At 61.2% G+C, this 19751-nt stretch overlaps 1 protein-coding gene across 6 annotated transcripts in view; it reads left to right on the forward strand.

The window, feature by feature from the left end:
* LOC117649066 (RNA-binding protein 24-like) overlaps window positions 1-19751 on the forward strand; it is an 87326-nt gene that overhangs the window by 62571 nt on the left and 5004 nt on the right. For 3 of the 6 annotated variants that reach the window (XM_034391470.1, XM_034391465.1, XM_034391471.1), the window contains 3 exons: window positions 13952-14012; window positions 18293-18519; window positions 19688-19726. In XM_034391470.1, coding sequence (XP_034247361.1) covers window positions 13952-14012; window positions 18293-18519; window positions 19688-19726 — 327 coding nt within the window. The remainder of the gene's footprint in view (window positions 1-13951; window positions 14013-18292; window positions 18520-19687; window positions 19727-19751) is intronic. The other 3 variants (XM_034391466.1, XM_034391467.1, XM_034391468.1) reach the window with 3 other exon arrangements.

Below are 19751 nucleotides of genomic sequence, written 5' to 3' on the forward strand. Positions count from 1 at the left end.
CCGAACGTGTGACCGACCCCACTAATGGATTGCTCTCCGAACGAGGAATCCATTAGTGGGGTCACACGTTCGATTCGAGTCCTGTTCAGCGACTCTGAAGCTCAAAACGCGTCCAGAGTTTTGTCCGCCTGCGCCGGTCCTCTGGCCCACTGTGCTCGCTTCCACTTCTACCAACACGCTTTCCGCTCCGATTGGCTCTCCGCTTGGCCTTGCTTGGCCTCGCCTCGCTGATTGGCGCTGGAGAGGAAAACTTGCGCCTCTTTTATTTCGGCATTAGCGGGATGCTGGAATTGAAACTGGACGGCAAAGGGCTCCGCTGGCTGTTGGTCTTTGGTCCGGCGTGGCGCGGCGAGGTCCGGCCGACCGCCACAGCGGGGCCGCGGGGGGCCGCGGGGGGCGGGGTGTCCAAACATTTTAATGGTGTGCGCTCGGTTGATTCCCATCCGCTTAATGGGGCCGCTTGCCGCTTTCGGAGTGCGGAGCAGCGAGCGCAGCGAAAGCGGCCGAAGCGGAGCGGACGTCGCGGCAACTTCGGCCACCCCTTTCGGCTTCGAGGTTCGAGACCCGTCGAGGTTCGAGTTGGAGATCCACTGCTCACAAGGGCGGCAATCACTTGGCGCGATCGGCCGTGCCCCCTTGCAGTGGCCTTGCACCGGGGATGGTCCGTCCGTCTTTCTCCCTCTCGCTGGCGCAGTCGCAGGGCGTCCCGCAGGGGTGCGAGAGAGACGCAGCGAGGAAGGCGCCGCGGCGCTGTTGGGAATCGGCCGTGCTGGACACCTGCACGAGGAGGGCTTCCCGGAATAATGCCCGGTGAATATTTAACGCGCCTAGAGCCGAGACTGCCGAGAAGATTAGTGTCGCCCCACCCCACCCCGCCCGACTCCACCCCGCCCCCACCCCGCCCCCACCCCGCCCCACCCCGCCCCACCCCGCCCTTCCTCGTCCTTGCCGCTTGGCCGCCGGGCCGCTGGAGTCTTTCTCCCTTCGTTGATGTTCATTTTTGCGTCCACTTGAGAGACGCCCAGTCCAGTGCTGCTGGCACGCTCACGCGGCTAGTCCACTGTCTAGGTGCGTGCGTTGGGTGCACTAGGGCGCGCGCCGCAAACGGGCGTCGTGTTACTACTATTTCAGACTCTATTACGTTTGGTACGCACGCTCGCGCCACGCTCGGCCGCCCCGTCACGCTGCCGCTCCAACAGGTGCCCGGCCTGCCCGGCCTGCCCGGCCCTTGGTGCCGTGCTATCGACCCCCCGCTGCCTGCGCGGCCTGCGCGGCCAGAGGGGCGGGGTGGCTGTAATGTCACACCGCGGGGCTGGGCGTGGCACCCGCGCTGCCCGAGTCCTCGCGAGGTCCTGGCGGCGTCCTGCGCGGTGCCGCCTGGAGCTCAAGGACGCCTCACTCGTTACTCTCCGCCGAACTCGTCTCCGGAACGCCTCGCCGCCCCGCCCCGCCTGTTCAATACCAATAACAACAACAAGAGTGTGCGCACGGTCGTTCGTGTGGGGCGGGGCCAGGCCAGGCTGGCGACGCGCGAGCGCGAAGATTCCTTCCTCGCGATTGCGAACTTTTCGATTGTGGCGCGCACCGCCGGGGCCGGCTGCCAAGTGCGCGTTGCCGGTGCCCAGCCGCGCCCCCCGCCCCGCCCCGCCCCCCCCCCCCCCGTCCCCGCCCCACCCCGCCCCACCCCTAGGCGTATTGTTCCGCGGCGAGATACTGTCGCCAGCAGCACTCGGTGAAGGGCTGGCCCGCCCTGCTTTTGGGCTCGGGGCTCGTAGGATGGGCTGGACAGTTGTTTGCAGGAGTCCGTCCTGCCTGTCCAAAGCCCTCGGGGCGGCCCGCCTGTCCGTCTGTCTGTCTACCGTCCCGTCCGTCCGCCCGCCCGGTCGCCCTGCTGACGCCCACTCCAGCGCCCCTCGCAGCGATCCGCACCGCTTTCAATAAGTTTCCCCGACCCAGTGACCGCCCCGCCCCGCCCCGCGAGGCCTGGAATGCCGCCATTACCAACTCCCAGTTTGTGCACCGCCCCCGGCCGCCCCCGCCGCCTCCGGTCTCCGGGCCGTAGTCTCCGGGCGGCGCGTCCGGTTGTTCCGGGGCCTGGCCGTGCTGGCCGTGCTGGGGATGGCCGGGGCGCGGGGCCTAGCGGGGCCGGGCCGGGATGGGCGCAATCCCTTCATTGAGATTTATCCCTGACGCCCCCGCGTGAAATTGGCCGAGCCGGGCCGTGCCGAGCCGAACCGAACCGTGCCGTGCCGAGCCGGGAGCACCGGAAGCGACCGGAAGCAACCGGAAACGGGCCAAGAGTTTCAACTTTTCCGATGAGGCGACTTTGCCAAGTCGATGGCGGATGGCGGCGGGTCGCGGTCTGCCCGCCGCGGGGCTGGTCGATTCGCGCTCGCGCTATCGAACCGCCTGTAGTAATGGCGACATAAAGACCGACACTGCAAAAAAAGACTTTGTTTGTTTTTCTGTTATTGTTCTTTCTGCGAAAATGTTCGTTGAGCGTGGACGTCGCGTCGATATGTGAAACGGGCGGCCTCGCGGACGTCCTTGGGGGCCCGCTAAGTGGACACTTTGGTCCGGCATGCGGGGCAGAGGTCGCCAGGGGGCCACGGAGGGCCACGGCGGGGCCACGGCCTTTGAGCGCTCTTCAGCGAAACACACTCGGCCCCGACGTTATTCCACTAATGCGTATTGATTCGTGCCTCTGCCCCTTTGCCTTTGCCTTTGCCTCTGGCGAGGCCGACCAAAGTGCCTTCTCGAGGCCGCCGGGTCGCGCCGCGGCCGGAGCGCCGGTCTAGTTGTTGTTGTTGTTGTTTTTGCTGTTTTTTGTTTCGGTAAAACAACAAGTTTGCGTTAGATAGACTTGAAAGAACAAGGCGCGACGCGTCCTTCCCCCGCTCGAAAGGGCGAGGCGTGTTTAGCAGTGTGGGCGGACTGCCGCTGGCCTGGGACGCCCTGCAGGGCCCTCCGAATCAGTTCCTCCCCATCCCAATTAGTGGGTCGAGAAGGACGAAGGACGGAGGCAGCGGAACCGTCGGGCGGCCCGGCCCGGCCGCCCCGCGGCCCAGAAGGGTTAGGCCCCGCCCCGTCCTGCCGGCGTCGCCGGCGTCCTGCGGGGACCGAATATGTCCTCGCTTCGCTTCCAAGGGCCTGCCTGACCAAGCCAATCCCAGAGGAGGAAAGAGCGGACCGGACAGACCGATTGCGCGCACAGTGTGCCTCGCTGGCTCTGCCTCGCACTCGTGGGGCGTCCCGTAGGGCTGCGAGAGAGAGAGAGAGAGAGAGAGAGAGAGAGGACGGTGTGGGAGCGTCTTGCCGCTTCCGTGCTCCCGTTTGGCTCCCCCGCTGTGTGCTTGGCCAGGATCTTTAGCCGTGTCGAGCGCAGGCAGCCTCCGTCGGACAGTGGGCCAGAAGACCGGTGGAGGCGGACATAACTCTAGACGCGTTTTGAGCTCCAGAGTCGCTAAGCAGGGCTTGAACCGAACGTGTGACCCCACCAATGGATTCCTCGTTCGGAGAGCAATCCATTGGTGGGGTCACACGTTCGATTCGAGTCCTGTTTAGCGACTCTGGAGCTCAAAACGCGTCCGGAGTTTTGTCCGCCTCCACCGGTCTTCTGGCCCACTCTGCGTCGACTCCTCGGCGTCGTGTGCTCTCCGCCGAGGGGAAGATGGCCATCTCGGAGGAGAGGGGCGTGCCCTGGCCGCATCACCCGCGCCACGTGTGATAATTCTCACATCAGGTTGTGTCGAGCTCGACGGACTCCCTTTTCTTCTCGCTCTGCCGGCTCGCTCTGTCTCTCTCGCACTCCTTCGGGGCGCGCCTCGAGTGCGAGAGAGACGGCACTACTCGGAATGAGCGCTGTTTCTCTGCCCCTCCGAGGGAGAGAGAGGGTGGCGCCCCCCTCGTCGTCAACATGGGAGGGGAAGAAAGAGTCTTCTTTCGAAACACACACAGGACCGCTCCGCCGCTCCGCCGCGCTGTCTGTTTGTTAATTATTTTAGTTTCGGTCCGGACGTGCGTGTGACTGTGACTCGTCACGCCGTGCCCGTCACTCTGCGCGTGACGCCGCGGTGGCAGACGGGCAGCCAAAATAGCGCGAAATGGTGGAGAGCGAGGCGAGGGCGACCAGCGTGCCGTCGTCGCCCTGTCTCTCTCGCACCCCTGCGGCCCTGCGCTCCGAATCCCCGAACCACTCCACCGCAATCAGCGCGCTTTAACGACGCCGCCGGAATGGACCGCGCGGCCACGGCGGCCATGGCGGCCACCGCCGCGGAAAGGAGGAAAGAGCGAATAAATGCTGTAAACGTTGCGGACAGGCGGGGCGCGTCGTCTGCTTCCCGTCTCTCTCGCACCCCCCGGGGTGAGTGCGCGAAAGGTGGGGGGGGGGGCGACCAGCGTTCCGTCGCGGCCTCCCCGGTCCCCGGGGCCCGATTCCCCGCCACCCCAGCAATCAGCGCGCTGTGCGTCGCCGCCGGTTATGAAAACCGCGCGGCCAGGGCGGCCATGGCGGTCCAACCACGGGAAAAGGAGGAAACGAAAATGCTGTGAAACGTTGCGGACAGCGTGGGCGCGTCTCTGCTTCCCGTCTGTCTGAACGACCTTCGTAGTGCGACAGAGACTAACGTCAGGAGGTGCGTACCCCGTTGGAGCTGGCCTCGTCCCGCGGCCAATTCGGAGCAGCAGCAAGCGTTCGTTCTCGCCAATTTCTGTCGCACACTTTGCGTTTGCTATCCAAAATCGCCCCATTTCGCGGCACAAATCGCCGTCCAAAGTGCGACTCGCGGTGAAGCCAGGCGAAGCGCCCTCCTCGCCGACACCTGCCCGAGCCGAGCCGGGCCGGGGGCGCACAGTGGGCCAGAAGACCGGTGGAGGCGGCCAAAACTCTAGACGCGTTTTGAGCTCCAGAATCGCTAAGCAGGCCTTGAACCAAACGTGTGACCCCACCAATGGATTCCTCGTTCGGAGAGCAATCCATTGGTGGGGTCACACGTTCGGTTCGAGTCCCATTTAGCGACTCTGGAGCTCAAAACGCGTCTAGAGTTTTGGCCGCTTACACCGGCTTCTGGCCCACTGTGGGGCGGCATTTCCCAATCATAAATCACAGTGCTTCGGGCCGCGGCTGCCCTGGTCTGCCCGGGGCGCGACGGCCCGAAATGGAATGGTAACTGTGTCGCGTGTCCGCGTCTCTAAAGCGGTGGCCGCTCAAAAAAGAATGAAAAAAAAAAAAAAAACAGGAAAAAACCGCTAAGTGGGACAGTGGCGTGACATGCTCGCGAGCGCGTGCGTGGCGCGTGCGTGGCGCGTGCCGCCGCGTGCCCCGCGCCGCACGCATGCATGTTTCAACGGGGCGCCTACACTTCCGGCGTGGCCGCGGGGCGCCGAGGGTGGCGGCGTGCGTGCGTGCGTGCGCAGTGCGTATTAATATGCGTGAAACTGCGGGCCGCGAGGCGCGTCGCTTTGTTTTGCAGTGTGCCAGGTGTACGTGTCGCGACAATTCCGTTAATTGGGGCTTTACTACTGTCCAGTGGCGAGTAAGGAAATCGTTTTCGTTGTTCCTTTCCACGGGGCCACCTCCTCCGCTCTCCTCCTCCCCCTCCTCGTCCTCCTCCTCTTCCTCTTCTTCCTCCTCGTCCCCCCCCCCCCATCGGTGGAGCCCATTTTGGGACGCGGGGTATAGATTAGGAAAACACAAATGTTGGGGCGGGAAACCGTGTTGATGTTGGTGTTGTATTTACGGCGGTGTCTTTGTTTTCTTTGTGTGCAGGTGCCGATGGTGAGTTCGCAGTGGCGTGGCAGTGGCCCTGCGGCCCTGCGGGTGTAGGAGCGCGCAGTGGCGTGGCGTGGCGCGGCGCGGCGGGGCGGGTCGCACACACGGAATCTTAAATGCGGCGGTGTGTTTGTGGGCCGGCCGATTTGCACGGGGCAAAGTCCCTGTCTGTGTTTGAGCTGGCCGCGCGGCCAAGGGCGGATCCAGACACGGGGGAAGAGGGAGGGGGGTGTAAACGTCGCATTTGACGGAGTCGACAACGAAGTTTGAGAAGTTGTTTCCGTGACGACCGCCCCGCCCCGCCTGCGCCCGCCTTCCCGCGAACACGTGGGTAACGTGCTCGCCAGTTACTATTTCGTTTTTGTTTTTTGTTGTGTTTTCCTTGTTGCTGTCGCTTTTATTCGTAGTAGTAGTGTAGTGTATTGTGCCGGTAGACCTCTTCGCTTTTTTGCAGCCACCACAGCATAAAAGGTGCTTTTCACCGAACCGGGCTCTTCGATGAGCCGCGGGCATGCCTGCTGCACCTTCTGCTGCGGTGGCGTCGTTTCGACAAGAAACACACAAGTTTTTGTTTCCATTTTGAATCAACGCCACTTGCCCGTGCTCGGATTTCGGACGGCCGGGCGGGACCTTTCGTCGCGTTGCTGCCATTGCAGCGTCGGCCGGCGGACACCGCCAGGCCATGCATGTTTGATTGGCCCGCTAATTACACCGCCGATACCTTTTTAATTAAAGAAGGCGTCCAGCGAGGACAGGTGGCGTGCTTGCGTGCCTGCCTGAGTCTGTGTGTGTGTGTGTTTATATGTGTGTGCGTGCGCCTGCCTGTGTTGTGATGCGTGCGTGTTAGTGTGGTGGGGAACATACGGAATTCTGCACTTGTGGTTTTTCGCGACGTCGATGCGCTATAGACAGTAAGTTGAGCGACCTTAAAGAAACGATTTCGACTCGGGCAGGCGTCAAAAATTTCATGCACCTAAATTTTGTCCAGCGTGTTGAATTAAAAATGTGTGCGTGCGTGCGAAAGTAGAGGGGGTGGGATAGACGCGACGCCGTTCGGATAGACGCGCGCCAGTGTGATAGACGATAGACGCGTAGCCGCTCCACCGTTTCACCTCCATTATCGCCCACGCATTTAGAGGGCTGCCTTTTCCCGCGAGGAAAATGAAACCCTAATGGCCCGATGGCTTGCCGATGGCCGCCCCCTCCCCGAGCGGGGCCGTCACGCCGCGCCGCTGTTAAATGTGTTGCGTCTGGTGACGGACGACGCGCGGCGTGTGTCGGTGGCCGAGCGCGCAGCGCGTGGGCGCGCGGTGCGCGGGGTCGGCGGTTCGACTCCGCGCGCAGCCCAGCGCCGACCAGGCGGGGTGCCAAGCAATTTGGTGGAGCCATTGTGTGGCGGTCCACTGGCCGGTCGTTTTCGCCGCTCTGTCTCTCTCGCACTCGTGGGGCGGCCTGTGTCGCTGCGAGAGAGACAGAGCGACGGAATCCCTCTGTTGGCCGCGCTGGCTCAGGAGGGTCGCCAAGAAGTGCTGCCGTCCCCGGCGCTCGCGGTGCCGCCTTGCTGACCACCACGGCGAGGGGTGGCCGACGTGGACACAGTGTGCTGGCGCGGCGGCCTGTCGCGGCGAGTGCGACGACCCCCGCCCCGCATCCCGGCCCCTCGGCCGGTCGGCGGCAAGAAGCACACCGGGTAAACACCATAACTCGGCGGCTCCCCCGGCTGTTGCAAGGGCCTCGTTGGCCTCGTCACGCGCCGCCCCTCAGCGCTCGCCTCGGCGTCCTTGCTGGCGACCGCACTGCAAGACCGGGACGCCGCGGAAGAAGGGGGCGGGGAGGGAGCAAGTGCGACCGAGACGGATGACGCTCCCACACGGCAAAACCAACGTCCGGGTTTCCCAGGCGCACCCTGGAAAAACAGGGCATTTTTCCAGGGTGCGCCTGGGAAACCCGGACGTTGGTTTTGCCGTGCAGTCGAGGGGGCAAAAACTCGGGATTTTCGTGTACACATGATTCGGAAAACGCAATGATTGCGCATGGTTTTAATTGATTTCATGGCTGATTTTGCCTTATTTCGCGACGCACCAGGGTGATGTTGAGCGTGATTGCGTGTGATTGTGTTCGGAAAGAAATGATTTCGGACTGATTTGGCCTGGTTTCGTGTGATTCTGCCTAATTTCGGTCGATTTTAGTGATTTTGGTTGATTTCGGATTGCTTGATTTCGCGTGATTCTCAATGATTCGCGTGTGATTTCGGGGGCCGTGTACACATGATTGCGCGAGTTTTTGCCCCCTCGCGTGCAGTGCGCGGCCGAGACTCTAGCCTGATTCCGATAACAGCGGCTCCGCGTTCGGCTCGGCACGCTGCGGAGCGGAGTCGAGGAGGCTGCGGCTGCGGGGCGCCCGCGCGCGGCGCGATGCTGTGCCGGCGGACGCGCGTGTGCCGCGGGCCGGCCTACCCGGAGTCTCGCAGGCGCCGTGGCGGCCGCGGCGGCGGCCGTCGTCCCGGCTGGAGCAGAGCGCCGCGCACCGCGCTGCAAGGCCGCGTCGCACTTGTCCGCCGATTTCGGCGGGGCTCGGCCGGGCCTGACTCCGCCTGGCTCCGCACGGCGGCGGCGTCGTCGGACGCCACTGTGCTTGGCCCGCCTCGCTACTCCGCGCCACGCGCGACACGCGCTCTATTTATACAGCAGGCATGATGGCCGGTGGACTGACTCGACTGGCTTGTGCCTTCGCGGTGCGGTGCCGTCCGCCCGGCCGTCGGCGTGGCCCGCACTGCACGCGACCCGACAGTCGCTTTCGTCGCTCTGTCTCTCTCGCTCCCTGACGGGACGCCTCATGAGTGCGAGAGAGACGGTGCGACGAAAACGACTCTCGGAATCGGTCTGCTGCCGCCGCCCGCAGGTGTCGACATCCTTAAAGCACGCGGGCCTTTACCAGATATAACACTTTACCTGAAAGTACACTACACTTTAGGGTGTCGGTCAGTTTGATTTCTGCGCCTAGCAGTGCGGGCGCGTCTCCAGCCTCTCGTCGCCGTGCTGGTTGGAGAGCGCAGAGTGCGTGCTGCAGGTGACTTTACTGGTTTGCAACACGCGGAAGTGCGGTCTGAGTGTGTTGGGTAAACGAGTGTCGTCGCGCTGCTTCACGACGCGGCCCTCCGACGCAGGCTTGTCCCCTCTCTCTCTCTCTCTCTCTCTCTCTCTCTCTCTCTCTCTCTCTCTCTCTCTCTCTCTCTCTCTCTCTCTCTCTCTCCCTCCCTCTCGCTCTCCCTCTCTCTCTCTCCCACGCGACACGCGCACCTCCGCCCTCTAGCGCTAACTCGCGCGGCCCTCGGGATTTATTTTACGGCGCAGGCACGTCGCGCGTCGCTCCGCCGGCCTCTTAAACGGGGCGCTTGCTTTCGGAGTTTCGGTATCGGGGAGGTGGGGGCAGGTCCTTGGCGTCGGCGCCGAGGATCCGAGCCTCCCGCGTCTCACACACTGTCAGCGCCGAGGCGACGCGGCCGCGCGGCTGCGGCTAAAAAGACAAGAGGGAAAGAATGACGAAGCGCTGCTGCACTCGGCTCGCCGCGGTCTCATTCCGAACTCCGTCAGGACTCCGTCTCTCTCGCACTCGGCGCGGCGCGCGCGGCCCGTCGGGGTGCGAGGGAGACGGAACAACGAAGCACTGTTCGGAACGAGCCAGCTGGGCCGTGCTGGGCGGAGACACCCGGTGGAGGCTGGTGCGGCTGGTGCCACCTTTGGTCCTTTGGTCGTGCAGGCGGTGACTATTATTAGTGCGGGCGATGCCATGGTGCTGGCTGCTGGCACGGGCGGGGGAGGGCGGAGGGGCGGTCGCTGTGACAAATACGCTCTGCCTTTCCCGTCTGCGTGGCCCGCCCGGTCCACCAGCCCGGCGGCGTGGCGGCGTGGGTGGGTGGATGGCGTGGCGCGACGCGCTTAGAATAGTTGAGAAATGATGGTGCCGAGGGCAGGGCGGCCGGGGCGGGGCGGGCAAGGGGCGGGGACAAGAGGGTAATGAGGTCCAGGGCGTGGTGGCCGCCCCGCCTCGCCCCGCGTCGCCGGGGTGCACAGCCAGGAACTCGCGCCGGTCACGCTACGTTAGTGTGGTGGCCGCGTCCCCACCGCCCTGGCCGCCCCGGGCGTCGTGGACCGCAGGCAGGCAGGGCAGGGCAGGCCCCCCCGGCGGCGCACCCCCCGCGAGTCTGTAAGTCTGCGGGTCGGAGCTCGGCCCGAAGAACGCCCAGCCAGCCGCAGCCTCGCGCAGCCTGCACCTGTTGCCTCGCGGCAGATGAGCCGGAAGCCCCGCCCCGCCGGGCCCCGCCCCGCCCCGCGCGCCGCCCGACACGGCGCTGGCTCTGGCTGCTGGCTGGCTGGCTGGCTGGCTGGACGCGCAAGATTAATGTTGCCGAGTTCCACCCGGTGACCGCGCAGCGCGGCGCAGCGCCCCGAGACGGCCTGGCCGGGCCTGGCCGACGTCGACGTCGGCCTCCCCTCTCGGACCGCCACGGCGCGCCGCGCTGCGCCCTGGGTGCCGTGCCGGTGCCAGCGGCAGTGTTGTGACAATGGCAGGAGCTCCTTTGTGCCGCCGTCCACCCCGTCCCCCGTCACGCAGGCCGTCACGGCGCCGCGTGTGCCCTGCTTTGCGCTTTGCCCGTCCGGCGCGGCCCCGCTCGGCCCGGCCTCACGGCGTCACGGCGACGTCCCGCTGGCTCGGAATGCTGTCGCCCCGGGCCGCGCCGTGCCGCGCCGCGCTTTTGGACGCCAGGACCACCCGCCGTGGAGCACAGCTCACCTCGCGGCCGGGCGGCGGGGCCCGCAACACAACCCGTTGCCTGCCACTCCACGGGGCGTTTGTCTCTCTCACTCGCCCGTCATTAAAACGAAAAGGAAAATAACGGATGGCGCGACCGCGTCTCGCGAGGCGAGGTGACGCCGCTTCGCTCTCTCCCTCTCTCTCTCGCGCGCGCACGCGCGGTCACACGCACCAGCAGCGCTGAGCAGCTGTTGGATTTATAGGCAGTGTCCCTGTCGCCGAGGTTGATGCACCCCTTGCTGCAGCCGCTGCCTGCCTGAGGCCTGGCCTCTGCGTTCGGCCATGAGGTCGGCACTCTCCCGGTGGAGGGGCGTGGGGGAGGGGGAGGCTCGCCTTGTAACCTGAATCACGCACTCCGAGTGCTCCTTACAGGGCCCCGTCCGTCCCCAGCTGTCTCTCTCGCACGCAGCAGGGACGCCCGCGAGTGCGAGAGAGACAGAGAGCACTGTTCGGAGTGGCTCTGCGGGCAGGCCGCGGGGCAAGCCTGCGGCAGCCTCGGCCTCCCGGAGAGCAGGTGCTCGGCGCCTTGCGGTGGCCTTGCCTCGGCCCGGCTCGTTCAGACTTCCATCACAAAGTTTAATCCAGGCGGCCAGCCCAAGGCAGAGGCCAGGTGACGCGGAGTGGCGCGGAGTGGCAGCCTCTGAAAAGGGTTGCGCCGCCTGATGGGGCGCTTCGCCCCGCTCCACCGTGCTCCCCCAGCCACGCCACCCTCGTCGTAGCCTGGCCGAGACGCCGACGCCCCGAGACTCTTGGACTGCTGTCCGCCGCTCAGACCCATCTCAAGAGCCCATATCGCATCGCGTTTTCTTCCAGTGGACGCGCGTCCCTCCCTCTCTCCATTTTCCTTTGGCGATGAGGTGACGGCGCCGCACTGTGGGCCAGAAGACCGGTGGAGGCGGCCAAAACTCTAAACGTGTTTTGAGCTCCAGAGTCGCTGAACTGGACTTTCATTGAACGTGTGACCCCACCTATAGGTTCCTCGTTAGGAGAGCAATCCATTGGTGGAGTCAAACGTTCGGTTCGAGTCCTGTTTATTGACTCTGGCGCTCAAAACGCGTCTAGCATTTTGGCCGCCTCCAACGCGGTCCTCTGACCCACTGTGCAGTGGTGTGGCTCGCGCACGCAGAGGGAAATTCGTCCACGCGGCACTGGGGCGGTGCGTCGGTCTGCCTCCGTCCGTGCTGCTCCGTTCCCCGGATTCGCTTGGCGCGGTGCGGCGCCTCGCTCCGGCCCGGCCTCGGCAGCGGCACTGCGGCGGTGCGGCGGTGGCGCGGGTTGGTCTCTATTCAGTTTCCATATTCAGGCCTGGTTATAAAGCACTGTCACCTCGAATACGCCCTGGGCCGCGTCCCCCAGCGTCCCCTCGAGGCCGCTTCATCCGTCTCTGTACCCTCTCGCGCCCCCGTGGCGGGGTGGGGTGGGCCCTGGGGGCGTGTGCGGCGCGCGTCCTCGCCCAGGTGTTTGCCCTGCGTCCTCCGGAGCATTCAATTTATTTCGCAGCGTGACGTTCTCCGCCGCGCCCCGGTCTGGGTAGCGGCCCCGCCCCGCCGCGCCCCGCCGCGCCCCGCCGATGCAAGAAGGGGGACCTGTTGGTCGCGCCACCGCCACCCCCAACCCTTTCCTTCCTTCCTTCCGCGGGCAGGGCGTGGCGGGGCGTGGCGGGGCGTGGCGGGGCAGCCAGTTCGCCTCGCCCTTTTCGGCGCGCGGTTTGTCCTCGCTGCTCGCTGCCCTCCCCTGTCCTCGCCGTCTTCCTCGCTCCTCGCGCGTCGGACTTTTCCTCCGGCGGACCATTAAAGGAAACAACTTAGGGCGCGGCGCGGCGCGCGGCCCTCTCTGGCTGGACACGCGGCGGCGGGGCGGCGAGGCCGGCCGGTCCTTCCCTGCTGCCCGTGGCGTGCCTTTGCCTTCTGGGCCCTTTCAAGCCCCGCGCGCCGCGCCCTACGCCCTGTGCGCCCTGTGCGCCCTGTGTTCAGGGACCTGGAAAACTTGGGGGAGAGGGCCGCCCCGCCCCGCCCGTCCCCGCGGGACGCCGCTGATGTGACGAGAGTGCCGGGGCAAGGCAAGCAAGGCCCCGTGCCGTTCAAACAGCGGTTCGCTAGGAAATAAAATGGCACGACGCTCTGCCGCTCTCGCTCTCTCTCTCTCTCTCTCTCTCTCTCTCTCTCTCTCTCTCTCTCTCTCTCTCTCTCTCTCTCTCTCTCTCTCTCTCTCTCTCTCTCGCTCTCTCTCTCTCTCCCTCTCTCTCGCACTCGGCCGCGCTACGCCGCTGCTGGTACACCGCCCGGAGGCACTTGTTGCAGTGCTGCAGCGCGCGAATGGGTGGTCAGAGCAGAGAGAGAGAGGGAGAGAAAGGGAGGGTGGCTGCCTGCCAAGCCTGCCGAGCCGGGGACTAGTCGGGGGAAATGGTAGGCCGCGCAGATTCCACTCATGTCACCGTGCACACACACATGTGTGTGAGTGTGTGTGCGTGCGACCGACGCTCCTGGGGGTCCTTTGTGCGACTCTACACAATCGCAGCGGCGCAGCGCGTCAGTGTCAAGTTAATTAGGCAGCGCGAGCCAACGGCGGCCTGCTGATTCCGAACAGTGCTTTCGTCGCTGTGTCTCTCTCGCACCGCCCTGTGAGTGCGAGAGAGAGAGAGGGGGGGGGGTAGAGAGAGAGCCGCTGCCGTGGTGGGAATTGGAGCGCGAGGACTCGAGTCCGTTGGCCAGGTGCTTTAGCGTGCAGTGCCGGCACTGCCCGGCGGCTCGGAAAACGCGTCTTCGGCACGTCGTCGTCGTGAACCTGGTCCGAGTCGACGCGACGCCCCGCCCCGCCCCGCTCCGGCCAGCCTCAGCCCCAGCCTCAGCCCGCCCCAACCAGCCTGACCAGCAACTGGGTCGCGCGGAAACGTCGCTTCACTGAACTGGGCAGAGCGGCGTGCGCGCCTCCAAAGGGCTATTTTGGTGGAGGGTTGGCGACATGCCCCGCCACGCCACACCCCGCCACGCCGCTGGTGCACATTTCACGGCTCAACGTGTCGCACCCCTGCACAGGAGAGGGCCCTGGACGGAATCATCGGGAATCCCTCAAACGCCCTCAAACGAAGGCCGAACCGAACCACCGCGCCGCGGCGCGCGCAAGCTGGGAACACTGAACAGTGCAGCGAGGCATGACAGCCAGTGTAGAGGATTTGAATATCTAACGTGCCTGCCCGTGCCTGCCTGCAGCATTACTGCGTCGTTGTTGTAGATAGTTTTGTGTGTGTCTCTGTGTGTGTGTGTGTGTGTGTGTGTGTGTGTGTGTGTGTGTCCTAGAATTGTTGGCGGAATGCATTTTTCCGGTTTCGCTGTTCGTGTCTGACCGGGTCTTCTCTCCCTGTTGCAGGTTTCACGTTCCCCGGGATCAGGACGACGGGCTACCCTTCAGTCTTACCGAGCCAGTACGGGTGAGCTTCGTCCCTATTCTCTCTTACCTGTACATACGGCACGCCGTGTCCCCTCGGAGCCTCGAGCACCTGTACAAACTGCAATTGGTGTTGTGCTCACAGTGGATGTACGGACAAGGCCTCTTCGTTTTGTACCTGTCTGGCTCTCAGGCCGAGTCACACTCTGGAGGTGGCAACTAGTTTATTAGCACACGACGCGCGATTCTGAGAATTTTCCAAAAGGAGTCGGGAAAGGAACGAGCCGGGTGCAACCAGGAGGACGAAGCGACGTGGGGCTCGCGCGGTCGCTGTTCGCTCTCGCTTCCGAAACGCGCCGTGTGGCGCCACCTAGCGGCCGCGGCTGGAAGCCGGTCGGTGCGAGGGTGGCGCTACCCCTCGCGGGGCCCCCTGGGGCAGCCCCCGGGGCAGGCCCAGCCCCAAAGCGGAATCGCTTCCGCGTATTGCATTAGGGCTGCATTAGGGCCCATTCCGGCGCCTTTACGTTTACGGCGCCGAGGCCCCTTCTTTCTTTACCGCGTTCATTTCGGCTTTTTATTGGGAGATATCCCACCACAGCCACGTCATTAACATTGTGTTCTATTCTGCTGTCGCCTCGTCCCGCCCCGTGAGGCATGGCGAGGCGCGGCGACGCGCGGCGAGCGGAGAGAGACCTGCTCCCTCGCCTCATTTTCTTTTCCCTGTTGGCTCATCCCCAGAATGTGCCGCGTGGCGCCGCTGGGCCTCGTGACTCGGTGACTTCGTGACACCGCCTGGTTGCTCCCGTCGTCTATTTCCGCACCGATTGACATTCAGACAGAGGCGCTACGTCGGGAATACTTTGCTCCACAAACACCTCTTAGATTGTAAGAAGAGTTCACAGGAAGCGTGCAGAAAGTGTTTGAAATCTGTTTTAATCTCAATGGAATTACTCATTAGTGTTGACCCGCCGTTTGTGACGACATGTTTCTTTCTTCAACTTTTTTTTGGTCTTGTGGTGACAACTGGTCCTCTTTTCAGATAAAGATAGAAGGCTAACCCGGTGGGCAAAACCCTGGAGGTGAACCCCGGAGGTGAACCCTCGGAGGGCAAGCTCAGGGCAAACCCAGGAGGAGAGGCGTTGGGCATCGCACACAAGTATCATGTAAACAGAGCAAGCTTGTGTGGCGTGGGAGTGGAGTGACGTGATGGTGGTTTTCTTTTCTTTCGAGTTTATTTTTATTAATTGTTTTTGATCATAACTTTATGTTTTCTTTTTGTTTTACTTTTGGTTATATCATTGAGTTCTATTTAATTTTTCTTTGCACGGTGATGTTCGTTTGGTGTGGGATTTGCGGTAAATGGAAAGTGTATGGTTTTGCAATAATTCCAGATAACATTTCTCTCACAACTAAAGCGCTTCTTGGAGGAACGCGAGCTGTGCAGTGCTCTAATCTGTGTCTTAACATGTTGCAACCAATTTGCACTAGTTAAATGCTCCGTCTACTTGTGATTCATTCTGCGGAAATACTTGGTTTCCCTTGTATCGCGTTTGCACTGGCCGCGTTTCTTGCTGCTCCTTTGTGGGGGTGTAGACTGACAGTAACAGGTATGTACTTGTGCAAAACCACACTCGTTCCAGTAGCGTATACCGAAATCTGCTGACGACATTGTTCGGAGGGTACATTGAAAAATTCAAAACTTGAAAATCGATTTTAAAAAGCGTTTAAGCAAGCACAGTAGCCCCCAGCCCCCCTTTGAAGTACCATTTAATCCCTGCACATCCTTGTATTCATCCAATTATGGCACAGAATAACTGCAGTGGTACTATACGCCTAATGTTTTCTCTAAGTTTTTTTCTGTTTGATTTGTTTTTTCCTTCTTGATTGAGAATTTTTTTGGTTGGTAGACTTGGTGACAGGTGTGCATACTTACAGGGTGCATCAAGAGTGCGACGTTTCTGCTTAACTGAAATGCATTTCGTAGAGTAGGTAGTGTACGTTTTGATGTGTTCCAATCTCTCTTTGGCCTTTCTCAAAACCCAAGGGGCACTACAGTGCTTCACAATCAAGCATTCCAATTCAAACATAAACAGAAGGGTACATAGTCTAAGTTAATCAATTTTGGAAATGTCTAACCTTGCAGGGCCACTGAAAGAGATCTCTCTCGTGACGCCCTGACAAGGCTCCAAGTCGCTCCGAGTGCTCCTTGTAGGCCTGACGCAAGGCGTTCACTTTGGCCGGGCGTGCAATATGACGTAAACTCATTCCAGGTGCGGCAGCGGGTCGGATCGCCTCACGTCGATTCAGTCTGTTTATGTCATGTTGGACGGACGGCACACGCAGTGCCACACAGTGCAGTCACGGCCCAGTTATCGTCACGGACGATGTGACGGCCCTGCCACGCTTCACGGCATTGGCCACGGCCGTTGTCACGGCCGCCCGGCTGTTCAGTGTGACACGAAAGTCGTCACACGACTCGAACCACCTTCTGCACCTTCCTGTTAATTTTAAAACATTATCATATGGCCTTGACTGTACTGTCATTTTTTTGTGGACGATATGTTGTTGTTTTTTGAGTGTGGGATTTTTGTGATTGTTTTTTTTTTCTCTTACTTTACACTTTATTTCTCATTGTGGCTACATAGATTGAGTGCCTCAAGCCAGAGTGATCTAGTTTTGTTTTGACTTTCTTGGGTGTGATTTGCTGTTTTCCACATTCAAGAGTGTTGTTGTATATTCACCATTAGCTGTATTTTTTTTTATTGAGGCATGCCCGTGTGCCCATGTAGTGAGCATCGGGTGGCAGCTTCTCCCCCCACCCCCACCCCTCCGCCGCCCCGTTCGACATAACGTGTGTCGAAGCGAGCAAGCGACTGGAGCAATCTTTAATGCATGTGTCATTTCGTGAACCTGTGAGACGACGCACGCGGTGCGACGACTCGCCGTGAGACACACCGCGAGACAAACAGTGAGGCACGCAGTGAGACACACCGCGGGACTCACGGATAGTAGTACCGCGAGACGCGACCTGACTGCTCCCGACGCCCCCGCCACTCACCCCGTCCACTTCATGTTTGTTTATTATTCATATTGTGTGCCCCACCCTCCTCCACCCAGCCAAGGGGGTATGACTGTGTTTGTGTGTGTGTGTGTGTCCGTGTGTTTGCGAACGCATGCCGTCGTCCTGTGTGCGTTTGTCTAGGATGACATACGTCGGAAGGGGTCGTCCTGATGCTACGCGTCGTGGTTACCCCCACCCCTTCCCTCCTTGGTAGCGTAGACCCTGTCCCCTGAGACAACGCCGAGCGAGGGGGAAATCACTCGCGTAATAGTCGGGTCACTGATTCCTAGTATTACGCGTAATAGTAATAGCGTAATAGCCAAATTTTTTAAAATTTTCCCTATTTAGGGTCCGATTTTAGCCTAAATCTGGATATTTTCGAGCGTAATAAGCCTTCTGTAATAGCGTAATAGAACGTAATAGGGAGTAGTCGGGTCACAGTTTTTAAGAGTGATTTCCCCCTCGACGCCGAGTACCAATTTTCGACAGCCGAACGCCCAAAGCAGTTTCTCCTAATTTTCTTTCGGCGTGCCCGCGACTTGCATCGGTTTTGCACCCATCTCGCGCCGCTTTGGGACGGACTGACGGGCTCCCCCTCACCCTCAGCGCAGGGCGCAGCCATGGCGCAGCGACTGCGCGAACCACAAACCGCAGGTGAATTCCCATTTGAAAAGAGCAGCGGGCCGTGCCGTGCCGTGCCGTGCCGCGCCGGGCAGACGGAAAAAGACGAGAGCGAAAGGTCGGGACAAAATTAGACGCGTGGCATCGGCCTGGCCCCCGGCTGCCCCCGGCTCGCGACACTGCGAGCCCCTGGTCCCCCGGTTCCCCTGGTTCCCCCGCGCGGGCAGACGCCGGCGACATCCGGACCGAGATGACGGCGATGACGATGACGGGGTGCTTGGACTCGGGGCCGGGGAAGCGCGCGCGCACCGCACACCGCGTCCGCGAAGGGAGACGTCGCTACCCCGCGTGCGAGGCCCCTCCGTAGGGCTGCAGCGCGGAGAGTCCCTCGCTAAAGGGGTAGCGACGGCTGTGGAGCGCGTGAGTGTGTGTGTGAGAGAGAGAATGAGAGTGGACTGAGCCAGGAGGCGCACACTGCCCCCTCCCCCCCACTGTCTTTTCCGTAGCTGTTAAAACCGTTTTTGTGTTGTGTGCCATGGAGTAGGAGGCATGGGAGGTGGAGATGCTGCCCGGTGTTCCGCGCTCCGCCCTCGCCGGCCCCACTGACGTGCACTGACGTGCGTCGCGCCTTGCTGTTGCAGCGTGCCGCAGAGCTACGTGTACCCCGCGCCCTACCTGTCTGCCGGCCCCGGCGTCGTGTCGCTGCCGCCGGCCCAGCTGTCGCACGCCGCCGCCGTGGCCGCCGCCGCCTCCCAGTTCTACGAGTACCAGAACGCCGCCGCGGCCGCCGCCGCCGCCGCCTCCTACCCCGGCCAGTACCCCTCCAGCTTCGAGGGCTACCCCTACACGAGTGCGGCCGCAGGTAAGGGTGGGTAACAAGACACTTCCTTCCTAGGCATGAATGCGTGAGAGAGAGAAGGAGAGAGAGAAGCACGCTGTCTATCTCGCCACACGTTGTGTTGTTGGTTCGAAGGGCCCGCGACAGCCGAGCGGTTCAGAAGAGTTGTCTATCTTGTCGCACTCATGGAGTTCTCCTCAAGCGTGCGAGAGAGACAGAGGAACAAACCGCTCTTCTAAATCGCTTGACTGCGCCGTGGCGCAGCAGTCGTGGCCAAAGAGTCTGTTGCTGCCGCGCTGCCGCTACCCCGCGCGCGAGAGACCCCACGCTTGGACAGTCTCCGCGCGCGGGGTAGCGGCATGAGCGACCGCGCCAGTTTCAGTCTTGCGCTCGCGCTCCAGACCTCTAGACTGCGACAACTGCTTTCCATGGCTCTATGGCCAGTCACGATGAGAGACACACAACTTTGGTGTTTTTCCCTTGTTTCCTGGGTTGTCGTGGTTATTTTTTGTGGCTCTTGACTTTGGTGTGTTTCAGTGGTTTTGTATTACTATCTTTGCATTCCGTTTGTCTAAAAGAAAACTAGAGACATTTGGAATAAAATAGACTATCCTAACCTGTGTAGGATTAGACAAATTCAGCGACCTCTAGTAATCTTTCATTCAAGGAAAAGAGATTTCTCATTGGTTTCGAAAAAAACTGAATCTTAACTGTATTTTGTCACTTGTTTTTATCTAGTTTGTGCATGCATTCATTTGACATACCAACTCTCAAATTTGCCAGTCGTATAAGCCTTAAATTTGCAAGTCTCTTACTTGTCACTTTGCTTTCTCTGTAAAAGTAAATTGGAGTTTGTGGACTCATCTTTGTGTGTTGGCGTGCTTGTGTGTTTTTGTGTTTGAAGTGTTACCCCTGCGTATTGAATCGCCTGCACGTGTTTTACCAGCATAGCACATCTGACTGGGTCTTGGAAATTGTAGCACAGTGCAATGTCCAAGTCACTGCCCTTCACCGTTGAATCAGTCACATTTCAAGTCCAGAGTTAAAAGAAGCAGCTTCATTACAGCTCTTCTTGTTTCCAAAGAATATTATAGAATTCAAATCTTTTTTTTTAATGGGTTAGATTCACTTTTCTAAACAAACTGATAGTTGATGGGAACTTACCTGTCATGTCATTTCTTTCTTTACTGTTGGGCAGATTTGTCACTGGCTGCGGAATTCTTGTCGTGGAAAGCAGGTGGGTTTGCGTTGGAATATAGGTA

This window comes from Thrips palmi, unplaced genomic scaffold (assembly GCF_012932325.1).
Source record: "Thrips palmi isolate BJ-2018 unplaced genomic scaffold, TpBJ-2018v1 HiC_scaffold_4, whole genome shotgun sequence".
NCBI classification, from domain to species: Eukaryota; Metazoa; Arthropoda; class Insecta; order Thysanoptera; family Thripidae; genus Thrips; species Thrips palmi.